This window comes from Ascaphus truei, chromosome 5 (genome assembly GCF_040206685.1).
Source record: "Ascaphus truei isolate aAscTru1 chromosome 5, aAscTru1.hap1, whole genome shotgun sequence".
In the NCBI taxonomy this organism is placed as follows: domain Eukaryota; kingdom Metazoa; phylum Chordata; class Amphibia; order Anura; family Ascaphidae; genus Ascaphus; species Ascaphus truei.
In genome coordinates this window covers 185,577,369-185,591,210 of record NC_134487.1, presented here as the reverse complement: position 1 = coordinate 185,591,210, position 13,842 = coordinate 185,577,369, and the positions used below count along the sequence as shown (strand labels likewise).

Genomic DNA, 13,842 nt, shown 5'->3' with positions numbered 1-13,842 from the left:
CCATCGTGTCACATGACCCGTCGCCGAAAACCCGGCTGGCAGCAGGTAAGTGAGTTATAGAGGCCTCACGCCTCCCCCCGGCATTAACTGTAAATGCCGTGGGGAAGAGCGCGGTGCCTCTGTAACCTCCACGCCCCCAGTTTGTGCACCGCTGCCCTATAGGGTTCCCTGCAATCTTCTGGTCATTTGAAAATTGTATCAAATACAGAAGAATTTACAATGCATCTGAACACAGATGCGCTTTTAGAGAGGGTTGGGGGGTTCCTCAGAATTTTACTTGGGGTTCCTTTTACAAGAAAAGAAGGTTGAAAACCACTGAGATACGCAATCCTGTTCTGCACGGAACGACCATCACCAAATGGGAGAACGTTTGATCAAAACTAGTGTAATACAGCTTTTATTCTTTTATGTGGAAACAAAGGAGGGAGGAGGTAGTATGATACCTTTTATTGGACCAACAAGTAATTAATGTTACAAGCTTTCAAACCTCTCAGGGTCCTTCATCGGGTATGCATATTTGAATGCACTTTATTTTTCCCCTAATTGCATTCCTGTAATAACATTTTATAGACATGTTACTGAAATAGGAATAAAAAAAAAAAAACACTGTATGGACCCAGAATGCATTTTTATTTCAACACAGAGCACAGCCAGTGCATTACTGTTTGGTTACATTCATTAGTCTGCTCAAATAAAAACATTACATTAGTTATCCCCGTCACTGCCGGGATGTGTTCTATGGCCGAAGGCAGTGTTTTTCAACCAGGGTTCCCCAGGCATCCCTAAAGGGTTCCCTGCAATTTTCTGGTCATTTGAAAATTGTATTCAATAGAGAAGAATTGACTTTGCATCTGATCACAGAGTTACTGTTAGAGATGGTTGGGGGTTCCTCAAAAATTCACTTAGGGTTCCTTAACCAAAAAAGAAGGCTGGAAACCACTGGCCTAAGGCAGCAGAAGAGTTTATTACAAGTAATCTGAGTCCCCACCGGTACTACCATTTACTTTTATGGGCTACATCCATTTTTATTAATGGAGGCTTCCCTTAGTCAAGGAGCCTTTATACTGTAAGTGTCGCTTTTGCAATAATGGCTTTACCCCTTTATTTGATGGTTCAGAGCACATAGGACACTCTGAAAGGGTTCCATCACCAAGGCTTAACACATTCACTGCCGGAGGCACCAGAAACACATTGCTCGTCCCTTAAGTATGGAAGGAGTTAAACGTAGTCTTAACTAATGCAAAACAAAATAAATACTGGGAGGTATGATTAAACCCCTTCACTACTTATTTAGTGCATTGCAAGTAGTCAATGGGTTAAATGTTTACTTGAAGATATGTAATAAGATTCTGGGATAAAAAGAATAGTACATTTTATATATTCGTCGATGTCCCCAATTCTTTTTTTTTTTCCCCCACTGGGTTGTTCTCAGTACAGTTATTAGATGGCAAAACCATTCTTTCCTACAAGGAAAGTGCAGCCATTTTTATATCCCAAAGGCATTGACAAAACACAAATATGATTAGTGTAGCCTCCTCTTCACTACTATGGCTTATCTTGCAGGTCCCCTCACACCCTCTGCAGATCATTGTCCCTGTACAGACAGGGTCCCCAATTTATCTTGTGCATCAGTTACAGTTTGATCTCCCTTCGTATCCTTGGAGTAAATCCGCTCGCCGAAAATGGTGCTACCAATACGGACATTGGTAGAACCAACCTCAATCTGGAAAGAGAGAAAGCGGGAGGGATTGAGAGACAGACTGGGAGACAGACAGTGCCCCTATCGGCACAATCACAGTTGATTGAAACAAAAAAAAACACCTCTGAAACTCATTCATTTAAACAGAGCTGGAGGCTCCCATGATATACAGAAGCAGCTTTACAGCATACTGAAGAGGGGAGGGAAGATAGACAAGAATCCATCATGGTTTGAGAGACAATAATCCATCATGGCTTGAGAAACCGAAGGGTTTTATGGTTGTACTATTTGTAAAGCCTGGACACATAGAGACATTGATAAATTAAGATTTTCATCCAAGGTGGCAGGGGAATCGTTTACTATTGAAAGATATATTCATTTTCAAATGGATTTCATCATTTATTTGCTGGAGTGCCCCTGCAGCCTTCAGTACATTGGCCGCACCTCAAGACCATCGAGAGTGCGTATTTTAGAACATCTCGGCAATATTAGAAAAAGTATTTTCACAACGTTTCAATTTTTTTTTTTCACTTTTCCATAATTCAGACCCGAACTTTTTAAAAATTAAAAAAAAAAAAGGTATTGAACATATATGTAAAAATTGGAGAGGAGGTGACAGGGTGAATGCACTAGCGACAAGAGAAACTTTCTGGATATATAAAATGAAGACTTTAAATCCAGGGGGTCTCAATGTGGACATCGATATTGGTGCTTTTTTAATAGGTTCTTAGTGGCTTCTTTTAAGGTTTTTGCCCTCTCCTTTTTAGACATTGTCCATTATTTAAAAAAAAAATATTCTAGATGTCTTTGAACAATACTATAATGATTACTACGATGTGTGAATTTAACTTATTGATATTAATTATGCTGTTTCCCTTTTTTAGATAACTCTACAATTTTACTGATTTGCGTAGTTTAGTTAAGAACTGTTGTTTTTTAAAATATTGTGATTAAATTATTTTTGTTATTGTGTTATATACATATTTATATTGCACTTTATTATAGTAATATGCCAATTACTGTTTTAGATTAAAATTATAGTTGCTATATATGTATATTGCATTTAATTAATTATTGTATACTATTATATTGCTATGCTAATTACTAGGGCTAGTATTTTGACCATCCACACCTTTTTGGATAAGTCCATCATGTTTGGGATGGCTGAATAATTTAATTTATACGGTTTGATACTCTTATAGCATTTTGACGATTTACATTTCTGAATCTACCCATTATGTTTGAGATGGCTTAATAATTTAAATAACTTAAGGAGTGACATTTACGAGAACATTAAACAATTGATGGATTAATCAATGATTTAATCAATTGATACCAGAAGTTCTGCTCTATATATATGCTGGCTTAGTGATTATGGGTATAATTCTTGAGAACGCCACGGTGAAACGCGTTGAATTGTGCCTTTGTATCCAAGTGCTGTCAGCCGGACTGATTACAGACACTCCTTCCGCCAGGACCTCCGACGTCACTGACTACAATGAGTGCGGAGAGACGGAGCCGTGCAGGAACCAGTATTGGATTACTGATCAGCGGGTCCTCTCGAATGTCTATGATACATTGTTAAAATGTGAGTTGGAATTGCGACTATTACTATTGTTTGTGCAACATATTTATTTGGACGTACTACCCTATTAGTGCATTCTTTCTCTCTCGTATCCACTCAATGTGACTGGAGTAACACGATACACAGAACAGATTCCACAGAGGTGCACCGACCAAAGAGCTCATGTCAGAGAGAGAAGTATCTCTGATCTGCCTACCTTTTTCATTACCATTGTGAGTGGGATTAACACATTTTTTTTATCACTCTATATATTTTATATGAACTGGCTACATTATTTTTGGTTTCTATCTTTCACATATACCTGCCCTCAAATTCGCGAGCGCTCCCCAATTGTTGGACGACCCTATATAGGGCCTGATCACTTCCATCACTTGAAATGTCTTTGCATAGTACATTGACCCTGAAGGTAACTAAGGGCTCCTGTCTACCAGAAGCCCAGGAAAGTCATAATGAACTCACCGCATGCTCAAAGTCTGCGGACATCCCCATACTGAGCTCCATTGCTTCCACCTGCAGCCCCAGCTTCTCACACACCTCCTGCCGCTGAGCCAGCAACACCTAAACATGGGGTGGAAGGATTAACACTACAGCCCACTCCTAGAGGCACCAGCCTACTTATTCTTTTAACCAGCAGAAATGGGCTTGCAACTCACCATGACGCACCCTCTGCTGGAAGGCTATTTCCTATATCTACTACCCTTTCAGCAAACAAAAAGCCTTAAGTGAGTGAAAATCAATGGAGGTTCAGTTAGATCATAAGCCAATATTCCAGATGCTTGTACCAAGATGTTACATTGACATATGTTTTGCCGTTAATGTGCTGGAGTACTTCACTCCAACTTTACTCCCCTAGCATCACTAAGCATACTTTTTGGAGCAGTAGTAGGTGTTAAGTTAGAGTTACTTGAGAGGAATATAATATTAGTATGTCTATGACCTTTAACATCATATTTCTTGGGGGTTTTAAGCACCAAAATAAATTTTTTAAAAACTTCCACTAAGCTGGAATAAAATGGTCTCCTAAAATGCATGATAAGCATGTTTTGAATATATAAATCATGTTTTGTATATCTTAGCGAGGCCTTGGAATACTGGTCCTCCTCTTCCGACAATCCAGTTTAATCCCAGCTATAGCCTGCAAAATGTGCACCCAACTAACCGACAATTCAGTTTGACACAACTGCCTCCCCACCCAATAAGAAAGTTTGGTTCTGCCTCCCCACAGGCTCTATTCAATCCAGTCGGGTGCAACCCACAGTCTGCTGAACACCACTCAAAGGAATGGGACATTTGGCAGCGGCCGTCTCGCCACAACCAAGTCTCTGCCAGCATTTGGCCGCCGAGGGACCCTCTGCAGCTAGACGCGTCAACAAGGTAAGTTAATTTAGGGGTTCATTTAGAAGTATGGGTAGGGGGTTAAGGATAAGGATTTTAAGGTAAGAGGTTAGGGTTTTTAGGGTAGCGTTGGTATTAGGGGTTAAGATTAGGGGGTTTTAGGGTAAGGTTAGGGATTTACCTTGGCGGCGAAGTAGCCGGTGGGGAGGCGAGTAGCAGCTAAATACCGGGGGAGATTTGGTTGCGGAAAAAACCGCCACAACCAAATGTCCTAGACCACCTCTCACAGATCGTGCGTACCTGGAAGTCTGGGTTAATTCCTTCTGTGACATCATAACCAAAGCTCCCGATGGTCATTAATCCCACAAACTGCAGACTGGGACAATTCTCCATGATATGCTTCACCAGACCCACAGTATCCCCAGGAGGAAGGCCATGTTTACCTTAAAGGAGAATGGGTTTATGTGATGGCTCCACCTCTGTGCCTCTAAACATTCTTGGTGCTTCAATCAGTTAACCCTTTTGCATCTGCAAGGAAACTACCCACAAACGAAAGATCCATCATAGCCCCAAAGTGAAGTCAATGCCAAGTTCACTTACTGCATTCCCTACTTGTGTTAACCTGCACCATGACCTTTAGCTTCTCAGCCAATCCTTTCTTCTGCCAGGAGCTGTTGACCTTGTCAGCCAGTTTCGAGGAGTCTATGGTTTCCAACATGTGAAGGTTTGGCACAGCTGTGGAAGGAAAGAAGAGTTGTAGATGACGGATCAGACCTGGAGAGTCATAATAAATAATAGGGCTGAAGTAGTAACTTAGTTGTAATGTCATTGCCTTTGAAGTGGGTGAACTCTATTTGGAGCTCAGTGCCAGCTCTCCTTGTGACCTTGAGCAAAATTTTTTATCTCACAGTGCTTCGGGTGTCAAAATTAGAAAGTAAGCTCTTTGGGGAAGACTCATTGTGGCTGCAAAGTTCTATGTAGAGAAGTGTACATTGTACACACACACACCTCTCTGTATGGAGAATTTATAGAGAGGGGGCTCTGCCTATGCAAACTCTTGCTCAGCACAGTGACATCACACAAAAGGGAGTATCCAGGAAAATACCCCCCCCCCCTCAAAAATTCTCAGCTCATCATGTTTACAGGCTCACAGTAATGTTCATTTCTCAAGGGCTACCACCTGACCATGTTTTAGGTTAGGACTTCTCTAAATAAATACATACATAACCCAACCCATAATATATTACTAAGACAACTTGTTTATGTATGTATTGCCCCAAATGTGGATTTTGTTATAGCCCTTGAGGACTGAGCAGCAGTGTTTTGTAGGCTCTTCGTAAACTCATCCAGATTTAACTCCGTAAACGTGGTCGCTGACATTGGTACCTTTTGATCTGAGGAGGGAGGGTGCGGGGGTGGAAGAGACTGCCCCTTTCAGCGAATCCAGGGATTTGTGTATATATTCTCCCATTATTTCCATCTAACTGTTCATGTCACTTCCCGCTCACACAGGGATAAAGAGCCTTACCAGCTAACTTATTGATATGGTTTTTCTGCAGATGTCCAATAAAGTGCCATTTGATCTCCGGACAGGAAGACACAAGCTGGGAAGAAAGGAAAAAAAGAAGCTATACCCTTCTCTCCCAACCCCCTTTAAAAATTAGTCACGTGGAGATCCCCTCCCCACCCCCCCCCCCCCCCCGTTACTGTATTTGCACATTCCATCATTCGTAGCGATCCCACACCTCACTGTGAAACCCATAAGCAGTATACTATTTATAGAGCTAAACACCCATGAGTGTGTCTGCATGTCTTCCACAGGTCCCCAAACCTGCCTTATTCAGCCCATTGTCACATACCATACAATGGTTAAGATGCAGAAAAGGATTCTGGGTAGTGACATGCAAATGAGCACACTAGGTGCATCACTTTTAACCCCTTTTTTTACATGGGGTTCTTAAAGCTTTTGCCTACTATATTATAATGCTTATACAGCTAAGTTTTAGCTTGGTCACCAATTCTGTATTGTGAATATAGTTGTGGTTGCAATAAGTGTCTGTTTTTTCAGGAACACGGATATGGAACCAATGGGTTATAGCTCGCCCCTCATCACCGCAAATGTGGCATTTCTGCTAAATTCTCAACACTGTAGTATGTCCTTATAGGTTGTGGTAGAAGTCCAAGATATATTTTGTGCAAAGCTTGCAAAGCCTTACCGTCGGTAGATAGGAAGGACAGACCAGGTTTCAAAAGCTCTTTACGTACTATTACATCTATGAAGAAATGTCTTGTTGGTTCACGGAAAAGGGCATCAGAACCATGATGAATCTATACTGCTCCAACTTGGAAAATAAGGACCATATTTGCCAAGCAGTCTTCTGCCACAAGACATCTTCCAGCACTGGGTGACCAGTTACTGCCCACGCAAGTCAATAGGCTGTAAAGTGCCTTCTACAATTGGAAGGGGTCTTATGGCAGAAGGCTGCTTAGTAAATATGGGAATGAATTTCTTAAGATACTAAAGTAAAAATGTTACAGTGGTACAGACTATTATATGGCTGTGTGTTCAATTTACAGCAACTTTAAAATACATTTTGCCAAGTGGGTCTACAGATACAATTCTTAAACATGTTTGTGAGACTGGAAATATAACCCTTATAGGGGACATGGGAATTGTACATAACTTACATTAGTATCCGAGGCCTTTTCCAACAGTTCTTGAACCTAAGGGCAGAGTTAATGACGTTATTAAATTAGAAAGGTGCAACAGAGGAAAGTGAACATGGGAGGTTTAAACACTACCTAAAGCATTAGTGCTCTGTTTTTAATATATTTTTCCTTATAAATCACATACGTTGCAAATAACTAATCGCCAACTAAATAATTACGTAAGAAATAATGGCCCATGTTTACCAAACAGTGCTAATCCATAAGACACGTACCAGAAGACACTGGAAATTCACTTGAAAAGGTTGCAAGGTGTCTTCTTTTTAGGGTTTCTTGAGCTTGCTGGGATTGTGTGTCTTCTGGTGTCAGAAAGTGTCTTATGGTATAGCACTGTTTAGCAAATATGGGCCGGTATGGCAGATAAACTCACTTATTTGTATCTTGTGAAAAAAAAAAAAAAGGAATATGTTTCTCTTTTCTCCGCGTCCTTTGACTTCAACCACGTCAGCTATTCGTTTATTTGTTTGACTAATGATGGCATCATATTACACAGAGCCACCATTAAGAGAGGAGAACTTTATCTCAGTGACCTCACTTGTCAAAGATCCCATACTATATGTGCCTATCACAAAGGTCTACATCAGACGGATCATGTTCACGTTTAGATGTCATAACAGAATGAATATATATTTATTTAGGCAAATATAACAGAAGGCAGTGTTAGGTACTAGTTGATAAACCCTGTTACCGTGCAGAGATATAGGTCACAGGTGCATATACTGTACGTAGACACACTTACATAATTTTCTCCGAAAAATCTCTGCCCATGTCTGTAGGCCTCGATCACCATGTCTGCCGGCTTCGTCTTACTGACGGCCACCAGTCTCGGCTGAACCGAAAGGAGGTTCTGCAAAGAAAGCAGGAGTTAGTTTTATAATGGAAGAGTATAGCCACGGCCTGTACTCCTATGGAAATATCGGGAACATGCGCCTCTCGCCCCCCTGCTAATACGCAGACATTGAGGACAGGCACGTCTCGCCCCCCTGCTAATACGCAGGGCATCAGGGACACATTCGTCTTTTTACGCCAGTATCATAATGACACTACAGATATATTCAACTGACTGGAATGATATTTTAAATAAATAAATACATATATCCTCACAGGAGGGTCTGAGCATCCGCCGGTGGTAGTGGGGATAATCAGGGCAGGCTTTTCATACTTTTCTACCTTCCCCTGTGGGTGCAGCGCCTCCGTTTCCACAGGTTCTATCGAAGATAGCTGCAGTCCCCTGTGGAAAACACTCCCTCCCTTCCTGAAAAACTGCAGCCTATGGCAGGAGTATAAGGCCGAGTCCCCTGTGCCGCTGAGCGCGCAGTGCTTGGAGAGGTTGCTTCTGGCTATTTCAATTTTTATGTCGCCGCTCACGCGGGCACGGACGCTCACCCACGCTTGGCGCTTGCGTAAACACAAAAATCTGACTTTGAACCACGCTCAGCTTGCCTGCAACGCCCCCACGCGCGCACTTGCGAAATAGCGCGGACACCCATCGCTCATGCTTGGAGAGTTGGCGATGTCACCGCTCTCCAAGCATGAGCGCGGTCAGCGGCACAGGGGACCCAGCCTAAAACAGGAACGGTTCTTTATTCTTGTACAGCTGTACACAGCATACATTACAGCACACTCTTCACTCTCTGATCCTTGGACTCAACCCCCAGGGCTTGAGGCCCCCGAGGTCTATCCCTGACTCCCATATCCCCTGGTGGAATATGGAGTATGAGGTAGTTGATCCCACTCCCCTGAGGGAGGGGACGGAAGGTGAACCAGAGCCCTGGCTCCACACTTCCAACTACTGACTAAATGTAGGCTCTGCAGCACTTTTTGTACCCAGGGAAGGGTCCTAGATCTGAGCCCCTGATAGGGCAGTACTCAGGCCTTAGGCCCACCCCCCCTGTCACGAAGGGCGTTGTTTACTGCAGGCGCATGGGCAGATTTAACCCTAACACTGCCTGCGCTGGTACCAGGACTTACGTGTTAGGCAGAGGATTAGTAGCCCAGGGGATACCTGGCTACATACATACACTATATATTATACAGTTTGCCCGCTGTCGAGTGTTACCCGTGGCGGGGTGATGCGGCGTGGGGCTGTGGCTCTCGGCATCTCTCTGTCAAACTTCAATGTCTCCCCCCTGCATCTCCCGGGAAAATGGCCTTGTGGCATCCAATGACGCCACGTTGCCATGACAACGAGACGTTACATGCCGTCGTGTAGCATCCTGTTGCCATGGCAACTACGCCACGCAACCATTTTCACGGGAGATGCAGGGGGAGACACTGAAGTTGGACACAGATTCACCAGTAACATTCAACAGCAGGTAAAGTGAGGGGGGGGGGAGGGGGGAGGTTTTTTCGAGGCAAGTGGCTTTTTTCCCTAATTTATCAAGATATGTATGTATGTATGTATGTATATGTATATATGTATATATATATATATATACACACACACACACACACATACACACACACACACACACACACACACACACACACACACACACACACACACACAGTATATTTAAAACTTGCATGAGTGTGTGCAATATGCATATATCTGTGTGTGTGTGTGTGTGTGTGTGTGTGTGTGTGTGTGTACACACCCGTATTCCCAACTACTATAGGAATATGCAATACATTATTTTGATATAGACGCACATATAATATATAAGTATTAGACAGACCTATCTGATTACCTTACCTGGGGTCTCCTGGCTGCAGCATGATGCACCTTCTCCAGCACAGACTGCAGAGCTCTCCCTATATCTTCTGACATGCCTACCTTCCACATTCTACTCTGCAACTTCCGCTTACACAGCTTTGGAAAGACCGATTCTAGATCTCCAACCAATAGCGTTAGAGTGTGTGCAATCCTTAGCCAATCGCAGCCTCGGAGCTGAGCGAATGGAGGCGGGGAGAAAGATGACAGAGGAGGTGGCAGGCGGCCATGTTGAGAAGGTCAGACGTGGAAACTTGTATTGGTCATACAGAGAACCTATCACAAAACGCCTGTGGTAATCGTTACTGAAATAAATCCCTTTATCTCCACTCTAAAAAAAATACCAAAACATGAATATAAAATGTGACAATAGAAAATAAATGATAAATTGACAGCGCAGGAGTCTCCCATGCTTCCTTCTAACCTCTGTCAATAACCAAATACCCCCGAAAAGTGAAAATGTGGCGGTCTGACGCCAGAAAATGAATGTTAATTGAAAATACCGGGAATATAAAGGTTATGGCACTGGGTGGACTGCAATCCAGTTAATGCTGAGATGCCAGCATCCAAAGACCCAAATCAGGGAGCTGTGGGCATTCTGGGACACAAAAAAAATGGTGTTTTAATGGAAAAGTACCAATTTCTATAAGTGAAGCACCATTACATATGGTATGAGGCTCATGATGCCAGATCTAACTCCTTTAAGCGTATGAAGTTACCATTGGAGCCTTTAAACCACACTGGGCTCTGCAGAGAGCTCCATTTTAAGCTCCTGGACACTTCATATTTTAAACGCTTATATCTCCTGAACACGTTATCATATTTTGACATTGATCCTGTTGGAAAGGGCAAGGCGATATCTTTTATAGTGAAAATAAAATGCAAAACATATGGCAACCAGCACAGACTGTAAGGAGTCTTATGGCTGGCCATGTGTAGTAACCATACCACTTTGTGCCTGAGAATGAATGAAAATTGACTCCCAATGATCGAGACTCAATGCTGGATTACACTAGAAAAGCACTATTAGGGTAAAGAAAAGTCTACAAACACTTTTGTTTATCTGACATAACACACTTCTCAAACGATCATTCATTGGATGACAATGATTCAGTGACCAAAGTAATGGCAGTGACACTGTTAACAGGTTCATTTTAAGTAATGATCGTATTTAGAAAAAATCCAACAACTATGAATACTTGTAAATCATTTCTTTGACTTCCCACATGGTAAGCAAATTCTTTTGAGGGTTTGCACTCTTTATCTCATCTCTTTTGGTGATCAGGCTAGATCAATCCCGCAATTATATAGGTCATTTTTTCCCCTTTCTGTTCTTAGAAGTAATTATGATGGCTCCAATACTCAGAGACATAAGTAAATGATAAGCATGAAATCAGCAGATCCAAAGATAACAGTGTAATTGTCAAAGTGCTCCTCTCGCCAACAGACAACACTGTAGATCAAGCATGCCAAACTCGTGGCCCGCGGGTCGCTTGCGGCCCACAACGAATATCTTTGCGGCCCAGCCAATATAACCAGTGTTCGACAAATCCAGTTGCCCGATTTGGCTCCGGGGCAACTGGATTTGGCCGCCCCAAGCAGCGCACGCTGTTCTTTGTTTTTTTCCTGCTAGCGCTAAAAAAAAAAGTCCCCTTACCTGCTTTGTGATTGGCGCGCGCTCACAGGATTTTTTGTGTGCGCTCAGCCAGGCTCCATATGAGCACCACGCGCATCACGATCGGCCATTTTCCCTGGTGATCTTCAGTGAAGAAGTGCTCCCTCTGCCTCCCGCACTCCCCATGGGTCCAGCGCCCCCCCCCCCCCCGGCACCCCATCTGCCTCACCATGCCGCCTCCTGCACTCCCCATGGCTCCAGCGGGCCCCCTGTCACCCACCCGGCCTCACCCTGTCACCCACCCTGCCTCCCCCTCCCCCAGTCCCCCCCTAACCCCGTCACCCTCTGTCACCCCCTCTCTCACCCTCACTCTGTCCCCGTCTCTCTCCCACACTGTCTCACACTCTGGATATTTTATTTACCCTGTATATCTTAACTGCCCCATACCTACACCAAAATAACCTATACTGCTTTCTTCCAGATCTGACTCAAGCTTCACACGGGAGACATAGGAATCCCCTCTAACCCAGAAGACAGGTAGGGAACATCTCCCCTCCAATGTATAACATTGCGAGAATGAGGTACCTGGAGTTTTTTCTTCTTTTTGCGGCCCACATAAACTTAAACCTTGTTTATTTGGCCCGTGTTAAGCCTTTGAGTTTGACATGCTTGCTGTAGATGCTATTGCTTTCAATGGTAAGGATGTTCCATAAAACTACCAGAGTTGTCCCAATCTTCAAAAGTGGGGACAAAAACACTGTCTCAAACTACAGGCCAATCTCACTTCTCCCAATTCTATCCAAAGTCATGGAAAAATGTGTCCACTCCCAATTAAGCGATTTCTATACCAAGACAAATTTCCCTAGCCAATTCCAATCTGGGTTTCGTCCCAAACACTCCACCATAACTACCCTGCTAAAAGTTTGCAATGAAATCCAGTGTGGAATGGAACGGGGACAACTGACTGGTGCAGTATTCCTAGATTTTGCAAAGGCTTTTGATACTGTTGATCATGCTATCCTGCTTAACAAACTCCAGAGCTCTGGAATAGGGAAACATGCTTTAAACTGGTTTCAGTCCTACCTATCAGGAAGATCCCAACATGTGTCCATCTCAGGCTCTAACTCCAACCCCCTGGATATCACCTGTGGTGTCCCGCAAGGCTCTGTTCTGGGGCCCCAACTCTTCTCAGTGTTCATTAATGATCTTCCCACAGCTTGTAAGGAAGCCTCAATACACATGTATGCAGAGGACACAATCCTATATGCACACAGCCATAGCCTCTCTGACCTTCAACACATACTTCAGTCTGACTTTTTGAGACTTGAAAACTGGATTTCCCAAAACAAACTGTTTTTAAACACTGACAAGACTAACAATGGTATTTGGGACCAAGACTAAATTTGTAAAGGTTCCAGTGACTGAGCTCCTGATTAGAACCAACACTAACACCACCCTAACACCTGTCACTAGTTTTAAATACCTGGGCTTATGGTTTGACTCCCACTTAACATTCGGAATGCACATTGATACCCTGACAACCAAGACCTATGCCAAACTAGGGGTACTTTACAGGAACAAATCCTCCCTAAGTCTCCTGGTCAGAAAGCGTATCGCACAGCAGATGCTAATGCCAATTATTGACTATGGAGACATAGTATATGGCTCGGCTCCTCAAACCCACCTTAGCAAACTTGACACCCTCTACAATTCAATTTGTCGTTTTGTTCTCCAATGCAACTACAACACACATCACTGCGAAATGCTCAAATAACTAGTATGGTCAACACTAGAGTCTAGGCGCAAAGTTCACCTTTCCTGTCTTGCCTTTAAATTCTTCATGGGCAAGCTACCCAGCTACCTGAACAAGCTCCTCACCCCTACTACTTGCAGCACTTATCACCTGAGATCAAACTCCAAAAGACTATTCATGGTCCCAAGGCTCAACAAAGTATCCGGACGTTCCTCCTTCTCCTTCCGTGCACCCCAAAACTGGAACAACCTACCAGAGACTCTCACATCCACCACCAGTTTAAGTTCTTTCAAATCTAAGGCTGTCTCACATTTTAACCTGGTCTGTAACTGTTTCATACGCCCATAATATATATTTTCTTTAACTGTGCATGCAATGTCTTGTATATAATGTATACCCTGTTCATTTATGTAAC

At 43.2% G+C, this 13,842-nt stretch overlaps 1 protein-coding gene across 1 annotated transcript; it reads right to left on the bottom strand.

Annotated features, from left to right (window-relative positions):
• Positions 1-611: 611 nt before the first annotated feature.
• On the bottom strand, positions 612-10,183 carry PLPBP (pyridoxal phosphate binding protein). The gene is made up of 8 exons (XM_075601404.1): positions 10,042-10,183; positions 8,086-8,193; positions 7,308-7,343; positions 6,148-6,223; positions 5,220-5,354; positions 4,920-5,062; positions 3,744-3,842; positions 612-1,723 (listed from the first exon to the last, which is right to left on the bottom strand). The coding sequence occupies exons 1-8, from the start codon at positions 10,129-10,131 to the stop codon at positions 1,586-1,588; spliced, it is 825 nt and encodes a 274-aa protein (XP_075457519.1). The 5' UTR covers positions 10,132-10,183; the 3' UTR covers positions 612-1,585.
• Positions 10,184-13,842: the final 3,659 nt, after the last annotated feature.

Excerpts from the sequence above, each read along its gene's own strand:
- PLPBP (XM_075601404.1), bottom strand. The coding sequence starts at position 10,131 with ATGTGGAAGGTAGGCATGTCAGAAGATATAGGGAGAGCTCTGCAGTCT. Across the intron at positions 6,224-7,307 it reads AAAAGGCCTCGGATACTAAT|CTTGTGTCTTCCTGTCCGGA; the intron begins GTAAGTTATGTA and ends CTTTCTTCCCAG. Across the intron at positions 5,063-5,219 it reads TAACACAAGTAGGGAATGCA|GTAAACATGGCCTTCCTCCT; the intron begins GTAAGTGAACTT and ends TTCTCCTTTAAG.